General features: G+C 24.4%; 1 protein-coding gene across 1 annotated transcript; it reads left to right on the plus strand.

Annotated features, from left to right (window-relative positions):
• The first annotated feature begins 5,279 nt into the window (after nt 1-5,279).
• Nucleotides 5,280-22,476, plus strand: LOC145834020 (enhancer of polycomb homolog 1-like). The gene is made up of 16 exons (XM_082941328.1): nt 5,280-5,608; nt 9,143-9,317; nt 11,835-11,989; nt 12,120-12,239; nt 14,072-14,158; nt 14,365-14,513; nt 15,537-15,722; nt 15,976-16,096; nt 17,199-17,387; nt 17,671-17,772; nt 18,804-18,919; nt 19,069-19,199; nt 19,474-19,617; nt 19,719-19,821; nt 20,061-20,236; nt 20,486-22,476. Exons 1-16 carry the CDS (start codon nt 5,447-5,449, stop codon nt 21,349-21,351), a joined length of 2,982 nt encoding a protein of 993 aa, XP_082797454.1. The 5' UTR covers nt 5,280-5,446; the 3' UTR covers nt 21,352-22,476.
• The last annotated feature ends 217 nt before the right edge of the window (nt 22,477-22,693 follow it).

A 22,693-nucleotide genomic window follows, 5' to 3' on the forward strand; every position in this document is an offset into this window, starting at 1 on the left:
ATAAAAGGTAAAATTAAATATAAAAGTAAAAAGTATATAGATTGAGTTTATTAATTTTCGTAGTTAGAAGCTTAAAAATATTTTGATTTGTTTTAAACTATTATTTTTAGCTTTAGTAACTTAATTTGAACAAAATATATTCCATTAAACTTGAATGTTCAATGTATTTTTAAAAATTAGACTACTGTAGGTTGTAAAAACTAAAATTAAAATTGTATACACAAAAAAAAATTATAAAATAACTTATCAACAACAGTTTTACTTCTTTTAAATACTGAATTTATTATTTAGCTGTTTTCTTTTTAATAATATTCTAAACTGATAGTTTAATTTAAAACAAAAATAAAGTATACAAAAATGTATTTCTAATAGAATCTGTTGGAACTTGATGAAGTGATCATAAATCAAACCTTAAATATTCAAATATTTCATTTTTAAAATAATTATTTGTTACTTTTATTAAAAACTATTGGCTCAATATAACAGGGTCGCCAAGAAACCTCGAATCCTGGAAAAACCTGGAATTTGACAATTTGGGCTAAAAAAAACTGAAAAAACCTGGGATTTTAAAAAGTTTGAAAAAAACCTGGAATTTTGAACAAAAATCACTAATAAACCTGGAATTTTAAACAACTTTAAAGTTTTTATTAGTAAAATTTTGTTTTGACAGAAAAAATTAGCATATAGGTGGAAATTTTTTGTCATAAATTAAATAAAGTAAAAAACTTTTTATTAAAAATGCACATTTAAAAGAGGTTTAAGATATCTTTTTAATGTCATTATACTATTTATAGCAGTTTTTTACCTTTAACTTAATTTTAAACTAAAAATAGACCCTAAAACGTTTAATTTTAAAAACCTGGAAAAAACTTGTGAAAATCATTTGGCAACCCTAAAATAATTTATCATACATTTTTTAAAATTTTTGAAATTTTTTTTATTAACTTTATTAAATACATCAAGTTTGTTTTTTATTTATTTATTATTAGATAATTTTTTATCATTCATATTTAGATTGTTTTTATTTCGTTTGAAAAATTTTAAGATTAAACTTTTTAAAATTTTTGTTTTATCAACATAATTTATTTTGCTATAAGCTTAGACTTTTAAAATTTAATGAAATTTCAAAAAAAAAGTTAAACTACTTTTTTGATTGGATAATTAGATAGTTTAACTGCAAAACATTTTATTTTGTTGTAAATCTAAATTAGTTTTTGAAAAATATTTCCTTAAAACACTGTTAACCAAACCAAGTAACAAAAATAAAATAATTAATTTCCAAGTTACTTAAACAAAGTTTTTTTAGTTTATAAACTTTTTGTTTTTTTTTTTAACTGAAGCTTAGTTTTATTTTAGATTTAATTGTTTCATGATATTGTATAGTAGTTTTTATTTAGTTGTAATTTTTTTTGTTATATAAATCCTTGAATTTTTCTAGTTTAGGCTTTTACCTTGAAATGCTTGATGTTGAAGATATTTTAAACTAAAAATGAGTTAAAGCTTGATAAATACATTTTTTATCTAACAGCTTATATTTTGTCATCTATAATTTTTAAATAAGGAAAACTTTTAATCAAAAATATTTTCCAGAAAAGCTATCAAGTCTATTCAATATTTTGTAGATACAGTTGTATATCTGAGTCATTTTGCTTAGAAAAACAATATATAAGGTATAAAATAGTTGCATAAATTAATCACTTTCATTTGAATTAGGAATATACTGATAATTACTTTATACCTAGGATGTTAATGTGCATGTAGATTAGATACTTATGACATTGGTTCAGACTAGATTTTAAAAACATTTTTGTATTTTAAATGTATTCTACACTACAATTAAAAAAGTAACACTTAATAGTTTGAAATCTTTAGTTTATAGAAAATTAATATTTTCTTCCTTAATAGAATTGTTCTTAAAAATTGAAAACTTAAAATATTGATTAAATCTACTGTTTAAGTATAAAAAAATAAAAGGGACTTCGCTGTTTTCTATATCTTCTTTTGTCTTATAAAAAAGTAGTATAATACAAAAAAAAAGTTTTTTAGTAGTGTCTGTTTACATTTTTTATACTGTTATAGTTTAAGTCGCACGTATAGATATATACTAATAAAAATGAGAATTTGATAGCTAAAAGTATTTTTTTTTCAGAGATAAACTTTTACACTTCTTTAAATAAAAGGTATAGAATTATAACAAGTTAATAAGCTTGAGATTATTACTCTCAGGAAAAATTTACCACTTGAGTACCATTAATTTCTCTTATAAATGTAATGTCTAAGTTAAACAACATGACATGTTTCATTTGAAATATAGGTTTTATAATTTTCTACAAATTTTGTAAAAAAATTGTTTTAAACGTAAAAAATACTAGTAATATAAATATAAAACTAAAGTAAATAATACGTTTATTGGTCGACGACTAAAAAATTGTATATACATCAATTTTTTGATCATGTTTTTGAGCTTAAATTTTTTTATCGTGTTAAGTAAACTGTACTGTCATTCCTAAAAATATGATTTATTTTTTTATTGTTATGTTAAAAAGGATTGTGGAAATGTTTTTAAAGTTTTTACCAAAAAATAAAAACAAGTTTATCAATTTGAGGGTCCTCAGTCAACGAGTTTTAAAACTTTTTTAGTTTTAAATTTGTTTTTTATTTTTAATAAATATCAAAAAAACATAAGATTGTTTGATTTATTTGTTTATAGTTTTATAAACTGAAAAATATATTTGCATGTTAGCTAAAAGATGCAAATAAAATCATGTGCTTTATGTTTAATTAAGATTTATAATTTAACAAGCTTAGTTTTAATTTTAAAACAATTATATAGCGAAAACAAGTTTTAGTATCATTCAGTTTTTTTACTCATTCTGGCTACTCAAAATAACTCAGGCTTGTTTGAAAATTTTGAAAAACTCTTGCCTTTTTTTTGTTTTAAACTCTATGAAAAAAATTAAGCTTGTTTAGAATTATTTAGTAAAAGTAAAGCTAATTTAAATATTTTTTTCTTAAATCTCAGGCTAGTTTTTTTGAATTTGACAAAGGTATTTTTATGAAATTAAACTTAATTAAGACATTAAAGGTTCGGTAAATTTTTACAATTTGATTTTATCTAGTACAGTTTAAAATAAGCTACAAGTTTATTTCTAGATTTTATTAACATTCAAACAAACTTTTTAGATATAGCCGTTTAAAATCGGAGAGTACAACAGGTTACTTATGTAAGGAGAATAAATAAAATAGTAAATTAATAGAAAAAAATAAAAACCTATCTCTAACGTTTTTTCAAAATACAAAATTCACTTGTAAGGAATTGTTGAAATTTTGACCGTTTTTTTTAATTAAAATTTTCTTAATTTTTCCTCAAAAACTCAGGCCTACTAAAAAGTAACTTAGGCTAGGTTTTGGTCATTAAGAATGGCTTTTTTCATTAAAGTGTAAAAAATATGATTGTAATAACATAAGTAAAAAAAAACTTAGAAAAAAGGGAAAGCTTTAAATTGTTGGCTAAAATTTTAGGACTGCTTCATATGCATGATGTTTTTTGCCGATACGCTTGAGTAAGTTTCTTTATTTATTTTGTTGTAATTGTTTTTAAGCTTTTATACCCTATTTTTCAAGCCTAGCATAAAATGTACTTAAACCCTTAAACTAATACTAACATTTTTATTAAAAAATCACTAGTGCATATCTTTTAAAAATAAATGCATATAAAGCAGTCCTACAAATTCAGGCAACAATTTGGAGCCTCCTGGATAACCAATATAGTTTTCAAAAGATACCAAGTTATTTTTTTCTGTTTTCCATTTTAGATAAAACAAATTTAAGAAACTGGTTGTTTAACTGAATTGGACAACGTGTTACTTTCATAAAAAAAATTTTAAACATATCAATTAGTTTGAGTTGAATATTAAAGTAATATCCATGTTATACTAATTCGTTGTTTTTGATTGTATGTTTTCAAGTTTTTAAACTGAAAAATAAAAATTGTACAGCTGTTCAAGATTTATTGTTTTATTGTAGATAACATAATAAAAAAAAAAAATATTTTTTCTACCAAAGTAATCTTCTATTTTAGATATTTTTCAATAGTCTGCTGTCTTTTTTTTATTTGAATAAACTTAAAAAATATTAATTACAAAAATAAATAGTTACTAACATTTACTGCCAAACTTATAATCAACATAAGTGGATTATAAAATTCAAGACAACCTATAACTTTTTCTATAATAGAATACTCTATTCTAAAAGTAATATGGTGTTAACTTTTAACTGATGGTTTTAGTAGTAAAAATATTACATTCTGTTTTACTTAATATTGAAAAAAAAACTAATAAAAAATTTATGGCATTTGCTTATGAAAATGATAAAGACAAAATGAAAAAAAAAATTGGTAGTTGATTTAACATAGGTAATTTTGACAAAAACAATTTTTTTTTTATTAAGTGGTATTTTAAATTATTTTATGCAGAAATAATGTTTTTTAATGGTGTATTTAATTTAAATATTAAAAAAATATTCACTTTATATCTTATTAAGTTTTAATCTTTTTAATTACCTAAGTTGTAATTAAAACACGATTGTTTTTAATTTAAACTTGTAATATATTTTTAAAATACATTAGTAAAATTTGCTATTAGACAATAATTTTAACAGTAGTTAATTATTTTTAATTTATATATTTCAGATATTTAAAACTGATGAAATATCTGCACTTCTTGTCCTTTTTTGATTTACAGTTGAATTTACATACACTTAGGAAAGTTTCGGTAAGTTATTAAACTCAAAAATTTATATATTTTTTAAATGTTGCCAGCTTAAAAAAAAACATCCAAAACTGTTTCATTAATAGTAACAGTAATTTTTGGTAATTGTTTTCTTTTCATATAATATTTAGTTATAAGCCGATTTTTATACGATGATAAAAGTATGTAGTTTAAAAAAAAAATTAAAATATACTAGTTTACTCTTAAATTTTGTGTTGTACATCACTTTAAAAAGAATACTTTATGAAGTTACAAAGTTTTTAGTATATTTTTTGAAAAAATATTTTTAGTTTTTGTAGCCATTTTTTTTTTTCAAAATTTCTTCTAAGTTTAACTGTTTTTTAATCAAAAATATTAATAAAAATATATAATTATTTTTTAATATCCCTGGTAAAACCTTTAAAAAAAAATTTCCCTAAATGGGCGTTCAAAAATCTGCGCAGTAACCTTACTGCGCATAGTCTGATATTATTAGATTTTCATAAATATTCTGTACATGCTAGTCAACACAACTTCAATAAAATTTCATTAAAATTTTACATATTTATTTGGAAAAACTATAAAAATTAAAATTGTTTTGCAAAAAAGTGTAATGCAATACTTTTAAAGAATAATTGTAAGAATGTTATTAGGATATTTTGTTCAGTTGAAAATTGGAGAATCAAAATTTGAGCACAATGTCATTACTAAACAAACCCTTGTTCAGAGCAAGAGCTGTAGACAGCAGTAAACAACTTCCAATTTATCAAAAAGATGAAATTTCAGGCAACAAAGACTTTTTGGGTCAAAATAGATCTGTTCCACAAATGCCTACTGGTATGGAAAAGGAAGAAGAATCTGTTAGTTTTTTGTTTGTTATTGTCCAGGCCTATATAAATAATTTATCCGCTAGGTGGTGTGTTCGAGCTAAGTTTTAATTTAAGTTTCTAAACAAGGGTTAATGATTGTATAAACATATTATTCTAATAAAAGTACATCTTAAGTAACAATATAATTAAATATTTTTATTAGTTTTGATAGTAGTAATAAACCAAATAGTTAAATAACACAGGTTCTCACACACTACAAAGCATGATACTAATTATGATGTTATTATGTTATAAGCTTTTTACTTTTCAACTTTCTTAGTTTTTCTACACTATGAACTGATCTTGTCATTTTAACTTTTGTTGACCATGACAGTACAGTAGTGACATTTCAATTTTTATAAGTTATAATTTTGATCTTGACATATTTTTATTATTATTTTTTAACATATTTTTATAGTATCATAACTTCAGTCAATATTTGTTTAAGGCCATAGGGGGGGTCCAACATTTTTTTTATAAAAATTAAATTTGGGTTTTATTTGAAAAGTTTTAGTATCAACTACAAGCTAGTTTTTATAGAATTAAAAAATATTATTCAACTTTTGTAATATTTAATTTGTGTAAAAATTTTCCAGTATAAATGTATGGACCGCAAATTTTTTGAAGTCAATTTTCTCAGAAATTTTCGCATAATAGGTTCCCTATAGGAAGGGAAAACTAAAACAGCAAAAAAAGACTATTTCATTTAAAATCTATCTCTTCTTTCATTTTTCAAGCAATCTTCTTCAAATTTTCAGGAAACATTCCTTATAATAAAAGGAAAAAACGTTACTTTAAAATTTTAATAGTTTATAAAATAAAAATTTTATTACAAAAATTAAAAAAAAAGTGTTTTTTTTTTCATAAATTAAATTCCAAAGTAACATTTTTTTTATTGTATAAAGATTAGACTGAAAGTTTGAAGAAGATTGCTTGATAAATGTAGGAGGAGATATATTTTAAATGAAATAGTCTTTTTTTGCTGTTTTAGTTTTCCCTTCCTATAGGGAACCTATTATGCGGCCCGACTTTGACTGGTAATATCTCAAAAAATAATTTGAATTTTAAAATTGATAAAAAGCATCTTGAAGCTTAGAAAAGACTATAAAATAAGATCAACTTCTAAAAAACATGGTTTATCTCCCCAATGGCCTTAATATGGTGACATTTCAGTTGTAGTTAACAATCCTGACAATAGTGACATTTCAATTTTTTTTAGTCTAGTATATTTTAAGACTTGTTATTATCCTAAGTATATCAAAAAAATTAAGTCTTAAATTTAGTTAGCAACACTGAATTTACACAAGATTTAGATTGAATAGTAGAGTGAATATTTTTTAATTTGACTGTTTCTAGTAAGCTTTTTTTCTAATTATTGTGGTATAAGAACAAAACATTGTTAATTTTTAATAATCTACCTCTTTTATATTATGAAACAAGTATAGTTAAACGTTCACTAAACTTCATGTTGATTTAATTTAACTAAAAAAACAATTAAAACAGACAAATATAACAAAAAAACTTTGATAATGTTTTAATTCAATTTAGGACTACATTTAGCATATTTTTTTCAATGTAGAGTTTAAAATTTTAACTTAAAGGTAATGATTTTAGCTGATTTAGTTAAAGATACTTCTAGACTTGAATCGTCAGGATAAGGATTATGTCAATTATCTTTTAAAAATGATTGACACACACTCAGTGTATGCAGGATATTTTGACATTTATTTTAATCTTATGATTCAAGACAGCTTTTTTGATATAAGCATAATTTTAAGATTTTTTTAATCCCTGGAAAGGTGTTTTACTAAATTTGAATGATCTAGTTTCAATATTTTTTTACTTTATATAAACATTTTTCTTCAAGAACTTGATGTTTGCTTGATCTACAATTTAAATAGCTTTTTTAACTTTTAACGGACATTGTTTTATTAATAAAATATATTTAATTCTATTAGGGCTAGAATGATTTAAGTTTTATAATATAGTAATAAAATATTAGCACAAAGTTAAATAAATGTTAGCTTTAAATAATTTTTTAATAACAATATAATAACTAATGTTAGATTTAAGTCAAAATTACAATTTCTAAATTTGCTTAAAGTGTGTCCATAGTAGAATTGTACTCAATAAACTGTTAATAGTTAGAATGACATGATCATTTTATAGACATAGAACAACTATAACTTCAAAAAAGTAGTTGTATAAATATAAATTCATGCAAAAAGTTTTCAAAATCTGTTGTTAGTAGAGTTGGGACACACTCAATCTACTTTTTTTGTACTTACTGCTAGTTTAAGGCCATAGGGGGGGGGGTAGGCCATGTTTTTTACAAGTTGATCTTATTTTATAGAGTTTTTACTAAGCTTCAAGTAGCTTTTTACCGTTTTTAAAAATTCGAATTAGTTTTTGAGATATGACCGGCCAAAGTCGGGCCGCATAACAGGTTTCTTATGGGGAAGGAAAAACTAAAACGGCGAAAAAAGACTAATGTATTCAAAATCTATCTCCTCCTTCATTTTTTAAGCAATCTTCTTCAAACTTTCACATTCTATTCTTTATACAATAACAAAAAAACGTTATTTGTGACTTAAAAAAAATTTTAAGTAAAAATACCTTTTTTTTGAAAAAAAAAAAAATTTTTTGATAAAAAATCACTTTTTTTATTTTATTTTTGTCATAAAATTTTTATTTTTTAAAATTATTAAAATTCACAAATAACGTTTTTTCTTATAATGTAAGGAACATTTCCTGAAAATTTGAAGAAGATTGCTTGAAAAATGAAGGAGAAGATAGATTTTAAAGCCCGTTTTTAAAAACTTGAGAAAAACCGCTTTAAAGTTACCCTTTATATACCCTTTATTAAGACAACCCTTTATATAACCGGTTATATAAAAAAAATTTACTTAATATTTTTAAAATCTAAAAAAAGCATCTGAAAGATTATGAAATTTACTATAATATAAGTCTATATGTTATTTTTGGTCAAAAAATGGCTTCTACCCCCCCCCCCCCCCCCCTATGGCCTTAAACTTGTTTTAATAGTCGGGCTAGTTTGTCTATATTTCATTGTTCAGTGAAATAGAAGTTTTTTTAATTTTTAGTTTGTGCCATTCATAAGATACCTAAAGAACTCACTAATCTTCATCAATTATATCTTACAAGTTACTTTTAATTTATGTTAATTGTTAAAAAGTGCTTGATGGTTAAAATAATACTACAAAATAGAACAAACTTCAAAAATACAAGGTGAACTCCAATATAGTCTTTAAAATATTATTTTTAACAAACAAAGTACATATACATAAATTTTTTTGTAAAAAAGTTTTAGTATCAAACTTTTAAAACACTTATTTTTTGAGTTTAAAATAAAAGTGGACTGTCTCCATTGTAAAATTTAAAATAAAACATCTATAGTACAATTTTAAAATCATGGTTGATTTTATAATGGTTTTAAATACAAGTTCTGATTATTTAATAAATATTATCTGAAATGAAATTTATAAAACTTGCTTATACTTATAGGAGCATCATTTACAAAAAGCTATTTCCAATCAAAAGCGGTATGGAGACAAACGTGATACGGTTATTCCTACACCTGAAGCTCAATCTTCTGATTTAAATACTTTAAATAAGGAACAGTACAATAGCTTATACAAGGACACACATCGCTTACCCAAACCTTTTCTTAGAGCTTCTAGTAAGTTAAAAAGACAAAATCATCCATGCCATAAAAATGCTTTTTACTTTTTAGATATGTTTAAATAACTTTTTTTAATTAGATTAGTTAGTTTATAATTTTTTTTTGAAAATTTAGACTTTAAAAATATTGTTTTTATTATTAATATTTTATGTTTGATAAGTTTTTGTAAGCTTTTTCAAGTAATGTTAAAATATTATGATTGTTTATTTATTTAAAAAAAGTCTAACTAAAAATTAAAATGTAAATGTAATCCTTAAACATTAGTTTACTTCTGTAGCTTTTCTTAGCTTTGAAAATTTATTATTTTAATTATTAAACAAAATTAAGGGTATGGGGGCAGGTAAACACCATTTTTTTTTGAAATTTGATCTTATTTTATATAGTTTTTACTAAGCTACAAGATGCTTTTTAGATATTTTAAAAATTCAAAGTAATCAAACTTCAAAAAAAGGTGTTTACCCACCATGCCCTTAAGAGCTGAAAACATTTAGAACAATATAAAGGGTGAATAAATTATTTTTATTAACTTTAAAATTTTTTAAACCTTCTTTATATTTTAAATTGAGATGATTTTGTTTAGTGTTATTGTTATAAATTCAACACACTTTAAATCTTTTATTTTTTGCTTGTTACATTTTGCCATGACTTGGAATTTTAAAGATATACAGGGTTGCCAAAAATCTTGGAATACTGGTAAAACCTGGAGTTTGAAAATTTAGGCTAAAAGAACTTAGAATTTGAGAAATTTTGAAAAAAAATCTTGGATGCTGAACAAAAATCACTATAAAACCTGGAATTTTAAACAATTTTTACATGTGAAGTACTAAAATTTCAATTTGACACAAAAAATTTATTTCATAGATAAAAAAAAATTGTCATCATCAAAGTTTTTTTTATCAAAAAACACATTTGAAGAAGCTGTAAGATATCTTTTCAATTGTGTTATACTAATGAACACATTTTTTTACCTTAAACTTAGTTTATTACAAAAAATTGACCCTAAAACATGTACTTTTAAAAACCTAGTGAAAATTTGACAAAAACATTTTGCAACCCTGGATATATTGTGGCATCAAACAGAGTTGCCTTGAAACCTGGGAAAACCTAAGATTTTTAACAATTTAAACATGTTAAGTAGTAAAATTTAGATTTGACTTGAAAAATCTTTCATGTAGATAATTTGTTTTTGTCACTATCTTTTCAATGTTTTTTTACTATTTAAGACAGTTTTTTTACCTAAAGATGAATTTTAAACTAAAAGTAGACCCAAAAATGCGTAATTTAAAAACATGGAGGAAATTTTAAAATCCCTGAGATAATTTGCAAAAAACATTTGGCAACCCTAATCAAAGCACTTTTTAAGAAATTTTCAAGTCTAATGTTCATTAAAAAAATTATTTACCTGTTACTTACAATAAATTTAAATTAAAAATATTTTGTAATGTAGAAAACCATGTTAAGTTTTTTTATTATTATTTTTAGATTTGTTATTTGTAGTGAAAATGTTAAGGGTTTAAAACTAAACCTTATAAGATTTATTTTTAATTAGTATATCTTTATTCAAGATTTTAACTAAATTTGAATTAAATTTATTTTTTAGTGTTAAACAGAGAGCACTGTAAACAGTTTAATTATTAGTATTACTTTTAATAAAAAAAATAAAAACTTTTGATAAAACATTAAAAATGTTACTGCTTAAAATAATTTCAAATTTTGCATTGCTTTTTAACAATTTAAATAGAATTTAATGTGAATTTGTGTTCCTTTTTACAAAAATAACAAACTCAATACAAATAGATAGTTTATGAAATGTAATGGCTAATATCACAGTACACTTATGATATTTTAATCTTATGTATGCTTATAAACTTCAACACCTCAGTTAAAACTGTTGAAGTACCTTCTTCAATTATAATTAATAATTATATTCAAAAAAAACTTTTAATATATACTATTCTGACAAAAAATGTTAAACTTGTGTATCATGTTTTTATTAAATTTCTATTTGAGTAATGTATTATTTGTTCTTAACTGTTAGCAGGGTTTCTAAAAACCTTGGAAACCTGGAAAAACATAGAATTTGAGAATTTTTTGAAAAAAACCTGGAGTTTTAAACATTTTTTACAAGTAAAGTTGAAAAATTTTGATTTGACGCAACAAATCTACCATATAGATTAAATTTTTCTGTCATCATCAAAACTTTTAAATTAAAAAACACATTTGAAGTATCTTTTCAATGTTTTTATACTAGTTAACACAAGTTTTTTACTTTAAACTTAATTTTAAACTAGAAATAAACCCAAAAATGTGTAATTTTAAAAACCTGGAGAAAATTTGCCATAAACATTTGGCAACCCTCTATTAGTGTGATGTTACATAGGTCATAGAAAATATATTTACAAATAAATTTATATTTGCTCTTTGCATATGATTGTTTACATTCTAGAACCAAATTTTCTAGAAAGTAAATTCAAATAATGTATATAAGATTTAATATAATAGTTCAACCCACAGATTTAAATCTTTTGGACACTGACAATCCTGACTATGACTTAGATGACGAGGATGAAAAGTTTTATCTAAAATTAACTTCTGAACTGAAAATGAATATTACTGAAGTGCAATTGGAAAACCACTTGGACCAGCTTGAATGTCATTGTTCCTCTGCTGTTAGTTATTTAAGTTTTATTTGAAAATTTTATTAGTTTGAAATAAAACTTTTTTATGTTTAGATGAACTGATTTATATTATTTAATTTTTTAATTTACAAAATATAAATCAATTAATCCTTTTCTCTAGAATATAACATTTGAAGAAGCACAGAACTTACTAAAGCAAGAAAACTCAACTATTTTCAAATTAATTTATAACTACTGGAGAAATAAAAGAGAACAGAGTTCTGGCACTATCATCCTAAAGGTTTTTATTCTTGTAAATTATGTTTTGAAAACTAGAGTTTTTATTTTGCTTAGACAATTTAGTTTTTACTGATATTTAACAATGGACAAAACTTATCTTTCAAATTGTTGTCATTTTTTTTAGTTATATATAATATGTAAGATTTTTATAAAATATATATAATTATTATTTAAATTGAATGGTTTTTAATATTGTATCAAAAAAGCAACATAAAATTCAACACTCACGGGGCATTATTAATCTCGACTTCTAGATTATTACGTCATATTAATTTTTCTATACATACTAATTTCGCGCCAAAACTAGTGTCTACTCTATAAAGCATATTTATTACTCTACTTTGACTCTAAAATATTGAGCACTTTAAACCAAATATAGATAAAACAGTATATTTTTTGTATAGTACATATATGTACTTAGTTTATAAACACAATTTTTTTTTGAAACAATTAGAAAACTAAACTTTGGAGCAATGTTACAACTTTTTGTTTAATTAATTAATGATAGTTAGAGTAAAATTTAAAAATATTTTTATTATGATATTGATTTACTTCTTTAAAAGTATGTGGCTAAATTGGTTCCTAAAGATTTTTTTTATCAAAGTAATGTGCGAGTGGGTGCATTTTAAGGGGACACATTCAAAATCCACCCTGTCAAATTCGAGAATTGCTTACCAATCGAGGGTAAGGGTTAGGAATAACAGTGAAAGTAAAAGGAAATAAAAAAAAATAAAAAAAATGCAAATAATATATAAAATAAATTAATAAATTAAGAATATACAAAATGGGTTGATTTTGAACGCAGTTGGATTTTGATAGTATACCGTTTTAAGAATAAATAATGCTAAAATATTTTTTAAATGTGTGCATAAAACGTATACAAAACACACAATTTTTATGGCTATAGCTAAATAAACGAAACTATTTTTGTTTTGAGCAAATAGTGCTATTACTATTATAAATAATTGATGCCTTTTAAAACCTTAAAAAGCAATAAAGAAATTAGTTAATTACAACAGTAATTAAAAAATTACTCAATATTTTCAAATAACAACGTTTTTCCTTGCTATAGATAAAACCCTTTTACGGATTACAAAAATATATAAATACTTTATAAGAGTATATATTGTGTAATATTAGCTTATATTAGTAAGTTTTTTAATATTTGTTAAATGTATATTTTATATTGAATATAAAATTTTTCATCAAATGTTCTGTGCAAGTCATAATTTTATATTTGCTTTTTAAAGAAGCTGATTATTGTTATGAACATATTGTTAAAAGAAAAAATAATTAATTTAAGTAAGCACTATAAAAAACTTTTTTTAATTCTTATATATTTTTTATCTAAAAAGTATGCTTATACAATACGCTACATCTATTGAACTCAAAGAGTTGATTAAGTTATGAAATACTTCCAAAATAAAAAGATTTAACTCATTTTTTGAAAATAACAACTTACATATTTACATAATACTTATAACTTACATTTTTTTAAACAAAGTTTAAATGAATTTATAGTTTATAAAGGTTTATCAAGTTTAAATTAACTTAAAGTTTAATTTGTGTTAAAAATTTTATAGTTTTACTAATTATATTAAGTATCAAACGTAAAAAGTTTGGCTCTTACAAAATACAATAATGGTATGCATGTACTTAATTTAATTGAGTATATTTTAAAAGGTATTTATAGAAGTAAAAAATTGTGACAATTATTGATTGTTTTTAAAGTTACTTTCTCAAAATGATTTCGATTAAATTTGTTATTAGTTTGAGTGTTAAATTTAAAATTATGATACTCATTCTATGTTTCTTTACTTTAAAAAAATCAAGATTCGTGGAGAAAGAAGAGATGGAGCAAACAACAATGATTCTTATGTGGCTTTTCGTAGAAGAACTGAAAAAATGCAAACTAGAAAGGTTTTAATACAAATTATTAAAATTTTCAATACTTTTTCTACTTGAAGTTCTAATGAATAACCTATTATGAATAGTACTGACATATTGGATTTTTTTTTTAGAATTTAAAAATACACATGTTTTTATTATATGACAAAAATTTTGAATGTATGAGTAGTTAATTTTATTTCAAATATATGTAGAACTTATTTTTATAAAAATTCCAGAATCGTAAAAACGATGAGGCAGGTTATGAGAAGATGTTACGGATAAGACGCGAGTTTACAGATGCTAAAAAGCTTATGAGTATGATTTCTGCAAGAGAAAGTATCAAAATTAATTTAGAAGTTCAAGATCTTAAAGTTTACGAGAAACAGTGAGTGCAATAAATAAATAATAGTTGGTCTAATTTATAAAGCAGCAAACAAAAGATTGTTGACCTCAATTTTAATGGCACAATTGTAAAATAATACAAACAACTTATCAATAATGATAGATTCTAGTTTTAATTGTATCTTTCTTAGTTTACTACACTTTTTTTGTGAAAAAAATTATATTTATAAAGCTTTCTAATGTATGCAGTTCATTTGACATTCAAGAGAAATAAACTAATTTATTGTTCAAGTATTCTTTTAATTAATACTACCATGTAGTAAGACCAAACTATTATATTATGTCATAAATCCTATTTTTATGTCTAATTTTATCATGATTTACTATTGCTTAATTTGAATTAAGTACACTTTTTTATCTTTAAATATGATGTGGATAGTTTTTAAGTCTCATAAACTGGTCTTCTAATGTAAATATTAAAATAAGGTTTTGAATTTGTTCAGTAAATTAAAAAGTTGGAGATTTTTGTTATGGTGATTAAAAATATGGTCTTCTTTAGATTTATTATACAAAGTTTGCATTTGATAATCGTCTATAAAATCTAAGTCACTAATTTTTTACCTGTGGTACGTAAATTTTATTAACTATTTGTCTAACTAAAACTTATTAATAATTTTTTATGAAGAATATATCTGAAGTTTTTTTTAATAGTTGAAAACTGATGTTTTTCCAAATTACTACTGTTTAACCCTTTAAAATTGAGTATAATTTTATAAACAATTCGGTTTGTTATTATATACATTTAAATTTCAAAAGTATTAACTAAAGTAAAAACAAGTAGCAACCATTCTTCTCTTATATTTTTCAATTGAACTTTACTAAGTATTTTTGTGTTTTAAGCTTGTTAAAAATGTTTAAAACTTTTTAAATAAACAAATACACCACTAAAAATATACAATGTGTAATTATGATAAAAAATTAAAGTTTAGTTGGCTTGTAAAATTTATAATTGTTTTTAATATTAAAACTAAGTTATCAGAACTTTACAAATAGTTTTTATAAACAGACGAAAGTGCAATGATTATGATAACAAGCATTACAAGGAGTGTTGTAAGGAAATCACGCATCATAGGCAAAAACTAGAAAAATTGCGAAAGAAAGAAAGGAAAAGACGTAATAATGAAGGTATTCTGTTGCCTAGCAAGAAGAAAATTACCACCGATCTTATCAGCAGAGGACAACTTTCAGATATGTTTGTTTTTATTTTTAATTTGATAAAAAAATAACTGATATGTCACTAATGTAGGGTTATAAATTTTTTAATAATATGACTACAATGTTTAAATGCAAGTTGTAACAATTATAAATTATTTATACTTAAAAGTTTGTAAAGCAGCTAATGCGTCAACTTAAAGTTTATAAAACAAGGTTTATTTTTAATTTATTGAATTTAGTGTGAGTAATGCTGGATAATTAATGTATTTAAATATTATAAAAATCTAAAGGTCGGCTGGTAAAAAGGTGAAGAAAAAACGTGTTAACCAAATGCAACAACCTTTTAATCAGATAAACAGAGTTGCTGATGGTAAGAAGCGAAACCAGCAAGACTTACTCAGACCTGCATTTGTAAGTACCTTTTGTTATATAACTAAATTATGACAGCCTTTTAAAATTTATGTGCTAGACCTAAGAATAAATCCTTTCTAGGTTGTATTTATGTAAACTTACTATAAAAAAAAAAAGCATTGTGTTCAACAACAAAATGAAAATAAAGTATGTTTACAAAATTACTACCAAAGCTTAATCAGAAATAGAATAACATAATATAAATCTAACATAGTAACTACGGTAGTTTTGCACCAGTTTAAAAAAAAAATTGGGCCAAAAATTCTGCTTGTCGAGCTGATTCAGCCCAAGGCCAGAGTTTTCAACCTTTGACCTAACTAATTATTTAGAAACACAGTTCTAAATATGTACTTCCATATTTCTTAGCATTTTTAGGTTTTCTAAAAGTATATTGGTAATATTTGATCGGTAAATATGAGATACTTACTTATTGTACAACTATGTATGAAGTATAGTTTTAGGACTAAAGCAGCGCTTCTTAAACTTTTTTCCTGTTTTAACCCGTTTTGAAAGCTTAATACCAAATTTACCCCTAATTTACAAAATAGTGTTTTATTTTGAGTAAAAAAAGTAGATTTTTTGAACTTTAATCTTACTAAGTATAAAAATTGTATAACTGAAAGAGTTTATTTTACTTAAAAAAATACATTAAACATAAACTTGTGAACTAAAAAGCAATTAAAAACATTAATTTACATAACTTGTAATAAAGAAAATTTACCTCCTAAAACAAGGGAATTTACCCCCAGGGGTAAATTTACCCCAGGTTAAGAATCACTGGACTAGAGGCTTATTTTTTAGTTGATGAATATATTTGGTTGTTTCTTTACTCATTGAACTTATTCTGGCTATTTTTGTTGAAACAACTTTAATACTTTTGATTATTTGAAATAATAATCTATTTTAATCTGCTTTTTGTACTATTTTTTATCCTAATATTTAAAATAGGTAATGATCAGTTACTTAATTATATAGTTGTTAGTATACAGATGCTTTTTGTTCTTATTTAATTTTTTACTTAATAACTTAGGTTTAAATTAGTCTTTTATGGCAATAAATATAAGTTTATTTATAGCTGTTTATACAAAAAAATACATTTCAGGTCTCCGTACCCAAATGTGTTCAAAAAACTTCACATACAAATTCATCCTCAATTACAACATCCAATGCTGCAAATGCAGCAATGTTTAAAAACTCGATTGCAGCAGCAACTACCTGCAATAGTACTACTGCATCTACACCAAATGCTTTTCAGAATGTAGACATTTCCAAAGCTCCGAATAATACTTATGTTAGTTGAGATAAATAAGAAATAAATAGTTTAAGCCACCTCAAAAACTAACTTGTTTTTTTTTGAATAATACTTAAAAGTTTATTTTGTATTTTATTAACTTAATACATACATCTTTGTTTGATTTTTCATTTAGCTTTATAATTCATGTCTATGTTGTCTTTATATATCTTTTTTATTATATCTTAAGAAATATAACTAAATTACTCAAACTTATGTTACTTAAGCTATCTTTTAAGTACTTTAGCTAAACTGTAAAATCACTAATTGTAATACTTTATAGACAACAAGTATAACAAGTGCCAAACCTTCAACCTACACTCAAGCAAAAGTTGTTGAAAAGTTTAAATTCAAAAGAAACAAAAATACAATTTACTACAACGAGGTTTTTTTTCTTCCTGTTGTAACTTTTTCTTTTGATTTATAGTTTTTTATTACAGTAGTATTAAAATTTAACCAAGAAAAGTTTTATGATAACACATTGTAATTAAAAGTATTTATTTATTGGCTTTGTTTTTTGTATTATTGAAAAAGTCAAACATAAGTAATGTTAAAAAAATAAGAACTTGCATTTTATCTGTGTATAATCAAACTTTTTGTAAATAGTATTGTAACCAAATTTTTGTGGTTAAATAGAATTTTTAAAAACTTAAGTCATCATTTGTTTAACTTAGAGTTAAGTTAGTCTAAAATGTAACATTTCTTTATTCTTTGTTTCTTTTTAGAGTTTCTTACATTTTATATAAACCGATAAAGAAACACTTGTAAACCAAATGTGGTCCTGGTGCATTTTTGAAGTTTCAAAATTACTTAACAAGTTTTTTTTCTTTACTAGATATGACTTTAACGCACGAATATTTTAGATAATGTTAATATAGCTACGAATTAGTAAAATGAAGAATAGTTAAGCTAAACATCATTCACAAATTGTAATAAAAGCATAATATTTTTTTATAAAATTATAGCGTGTTATTTTATTTGTGGGTTTTTACTACAAAATCATCAACTAACAAGAATTGTTTAAATTGTTTTGTGATGAAAAAATCATCTTTAAAAAATAAAAACTTTCATCTTTAGTTACAAAAACTTCAGTAATACTTTTCTTTTGTAATTTATTATTCGTTTTCTGTAAGTTAACTACCTTAGTTGGTCAAAATCTTTATAAAAAGCAAAGTTTGTGCATTATTTTTATTCTAAATCTATGTTTTAACTTTTAATTATTTGATTTTTTTAAACATAAAATTATTTTTATAATACTTTATAAAGTATAGTATTGTCGAAAATCATGCGGACAGAAAAAATTGTATAGTTTTGAAAACGTGTGTGAATTAAAATTATTAATTTAGGTTCATATATTGTTAGCTGCAAATGGTAGAAGTTTTATAATAATCCAAATAATAATCATTTCTTAAACAGCCGTTGCCACTAGAGACCGATGAAGAACCTTGTCCGTGGTCAGGGATGTTAGAACAAGGTTATGCCCTGACTACCATCAGGAAGCCTGACAGGTGTCTTGGCTTCACCAGAAGAAGGTTATTATTATAAGAGTGTTTATATTTGTTTATGTGTTTATATTTGTTTATAAAATTAGTTTTTTTTTTAACAAAGTAAAAAACGAATGATCTTTCTTATACAAAAATTTCTTTAAATTTTGTTATATCGGGAAATTTTTTCACAACAGGATGGGACGAGGAGGCCGCATCATTATCGACCGCGCCTTCCACAAGTTGAATCCTCAACTGAAAAAACTCGATCTCGATCCCACCCTCGACCACTTGCCGCCAACCGATGAACTTACTAACCTCTACAACAGTTAGTTGTTTATTAAATAGTTTATATAATTATTGGTCAACAAACGCACTGGTCAGTTTTTAACTGCACACAAACTTATCTTTAGTAAGAGCTATCCGGTATTTTTTTGTTTAATGTAGTATTATTATTTAGATACGCGGTAGCTGTAGTTTAAGATTATATATATTAAATCTGTAACCTTTCTTTGATAAATTTTTAACTTCGACTAAAAAATAACCGGTTTCATCAAGTATTTTTATTATGCATGTAAGTATTTTTAATAAAAAATAAACAGGAGTAAAGAGTGAAAAGTGGCCACATTATCATCATGTGGAAGAAAGTTCTGCTGAGTCATCAGAAACAGAAGAAGAATCTTCTACTAATGAACAAGTAGTCCCTACCACTAAGTCTGTTCAACAATATGTTCATCCTTCTACTAGTTCGTTTTTATTTTAAAATGTTTACCTTTACTTAAATACTTAGTTATAAACATGTACTATTTCTTTAAAAAGTGTCGCTAAATAACATAAATTAACACAGATATAGTGAGATTGCCTACTACGAATAACCAAATTATAATGAGTCATATTCAACAAGGAAACCAGCTTAAAATAATTAAGAGTACCATGCCAAATAATAACAAGTTAGATACTGCTATATTTTTTTAATAATTTGTTTTTTGTTACTCATTAGTCTTATTTTTTATTTGAAAATGCTTAAGCATTGCTGATTTATCTTTAATGACTTCAGTTTAATTATCTTACATAAAAGAAACTGTCTGTAAATTAGCTTTAGTTATATACCATTAAATTTTTGCTATACTACTAACATGACATATAACTTTTTTGATAAAACTTACTCAAGTTATATTTCCCTTTACAGAATGTTTCATGTAAAAACTGAACCCAGCTCTAATAGCCATTTCAACTTAATTGCTCAGCAACAAAAAGGTCATCATCTAAAAGCTATAATGGGAGAAAAGAACGCTACTTTACCTGCAAAACAGCAAGTTGTTATGGCAACTTCAATATCACGTGGAAAAAAATACCCAGTTGGCAGTATGTTATTTCTAATTGTTTTGTATATAATTATTTTCTTATTCAATTTTTTATTAAAAAATATATTTCGTAGGTATTTTTCGTGCCTATGGTTTTTTTTTTAACTTTTGTTTAAATATTGTAATAATAACAAAATTCTTGAAAAAGTAAATAGTTTAGGATTTTTTTGACATATTTTAAATATAGTTAGTTATAATACTGTATTACGTAGTCGATAAAAATATTAATACTAAATTGTTTTATATCCAGATACGCTACAACAACAACCGAACATAAGGTTCAATACGCAGCCAAGAACAATTCAGCTGAGCACAAACAGAAGACACAACGGTGGGCAAATGTACAGATTTAATAATAGAATTCCTCAATCTACTATTGCCTCCTTGTCTTCTCAAACAAATTTCCAGCAACAGAGAAATAACGCTTCTAATAACGCAGTTCCCTTCCCAGTTGCCCCTTATAAACCGATCGGTGTCAACAACAAGAACAATCCGCAAGTAATAAAAGTCAGCGGTATGACAAACAACTTCTCCGCCGCCCCTAAGATATACCAGGCTGCTGATAATCGCCGGTACACCCAACAGCAAGTTAAAACTCCTCAAGAAAACAGAACACAACTACGAAAACTTTTCGAAGCACCTATTAGCAGACAGGCTCAAACCGCGCCGAAGAAAGGTGTGAGCATCGTTCATGGCAACAAATCGAACATGATGCCGTCAATGATCGCCATGATTCCATCGCAAGGGAATAGCAACGACCAGATAATGTCTGTTCCTTTAACAAACCGCCATCAAATAAACCAGATCACACCAGCAGGCGCCCCCTTGCTGGCTCAAAAACTCCGGCAGCCTAGCAACAGCAGTGAAGTTGCCACCAGCAACATCTCGCCGCCCAATCACCAAGTTTTCACCTCCGCTCTTCAAAACCCGTCTGGGAAGCTGCAATTGGTGACTGGGGCGGCCATCGCAAGTAAACCGGACTTTGTAATGACGTCACCCAACATCAACCAACAAGTTCTCAGCAACCAAAAAAGGCAAATAACATCCGTTTCTGAAAAACCATCTCAGGTTAACAACTCAAACTCTAAAAATACCCGACCAATGGAAGTAACTTGATTTAAATATTAAATCAATGATTTGCTTGAGAAGTTGGATGAGGAGGCGTAAATTATTAGATTTTGAATAGTATTGAAGAGGTGCACATGATGGTATAACGTACTTGAATAGTTATATATCAACTTGCTTAAGTTACATTAAGCTTATAGAATATATTTCTGTTTTAGTCAATTGTTAAAGATATTTATTGTGTAATTTTAGGGATGTTCATGAAAAAAATTAAGCTTAACTTAGATACGATATTTTTATCATAGCAATTTATATTGTTTAATGACTGTGTGCTTAATTCAAAAGGTTTTGCAAGCCACACATTTTCGGCGCTTGCGGATCTAATTAGAACTACAACCTCTACATTTTTTCTGATTTACTATTAAAATCATAAATTTACGACCGTTTTAGATATTTAGAAAACTTTATTGATTAAAATAAATAAAGACCAACAGAAACGCTTATAGGTTTTTGCATCGTGTTTTTTACAATATTTTTGCAGTTTTTTAAGATAGGTAATTAGTTTGCGATAATATTTGTGTTCGTGTTCATTGCAAAAATATAGTTACTACATAATTATAAAATTCTAAGATTTAAAATTATTGTTAAAAAAAAAACTAAGAATTAATTAAAAGTAGTTATAGATGTGATTACACAATTTTTTAAGCACTTTTCAATGCATCATTTTTTTGGTGCATTTATTTTTGTAGATTGTGTGTTTCCATTATTTAATTGAACTTTTGAGAGTGTAAATGCTCAAAAACTTTTTTTTTGAGCTATCGTGAAAATAAACGTCTAGCTGACAAATATTTCTAAGGTGCTGTATTGCTTAAATTTTATTTCAGATTTTTCATTTATTAAAACTTACACCTATTCCATGTTAAGTTTTATATAGTTTTTGTTTTGTTAGGATAATGTAAAGCCCTATGCTGCTCTAAATTTTCATTTTATTCATGATTTTATAATTTTTTGAATGTTTTTGTTTAAATATAATACACCGGTTAGTATTTCAATTTTAAAAATGAATGTTTACATTTTTTGGCACAACTAACATTAGGTAAATGATTTAAATTTATGAAGCAAAAATTATATTGACTTTGGTCTATTACTTGATTAAAGATCTGACAACTACTACATTAAATCTTGTAAATAAATAATTCTTGTAAATTGAAGTTTGTGTTTTTTTCATAATTTTTAATTACTGAATGTTTATAGTTTTTCAATTAATAAGTCAATATAGTTGTGTTTTTGAAAATTTTATGAATACAGTTTTGTCATTTAATTTATTTACAAAACTGTTTTGTCGGCATAGATTTTTTATCGCTTGTAAATTTTTTTAATTAAAAAAGATCAA

Source organism: Thalia democratica, chromosome 4 (assembly GCF_965202585.1).
Source record: "Thalia democratica chromosome 4, ktThaDemo2.hap1.1, whole genome shotgun sequence".
NCBI lineage: Eukaryota > Metazoa > Chordata > Thaliacea > Salpida > Salpidae > Thalia > Thalia democratica.

What these genes read in the sequence shown, in the direction of transcription:
- LOC145834020 (XM_082941328.1), top strand. Translation starts at nt 5,447, where the DNA reads ATGTCATTACTAAACAAACCCTTGTTCAGAGCAAGAGCTGTAGACAGC. An exon ending in CTGGCACTATCATCCTAAAG is followed by an intron (nt 12,240 to 14,071) that starts GTTTTTATTCTT and finishes AAAAAAATCAAG; the next exon opens with ATTCGTGGAGAAAGAAGAGA. An exon ending in CTTAAAGTTTACGAGAAACA is followed by an intron (nt 14,514 to 15,536) that starts GTGAGTGCAATA and finishes TTTTATAAACAG; the next exon opens with ACGAAAGTGCAATGATTATG.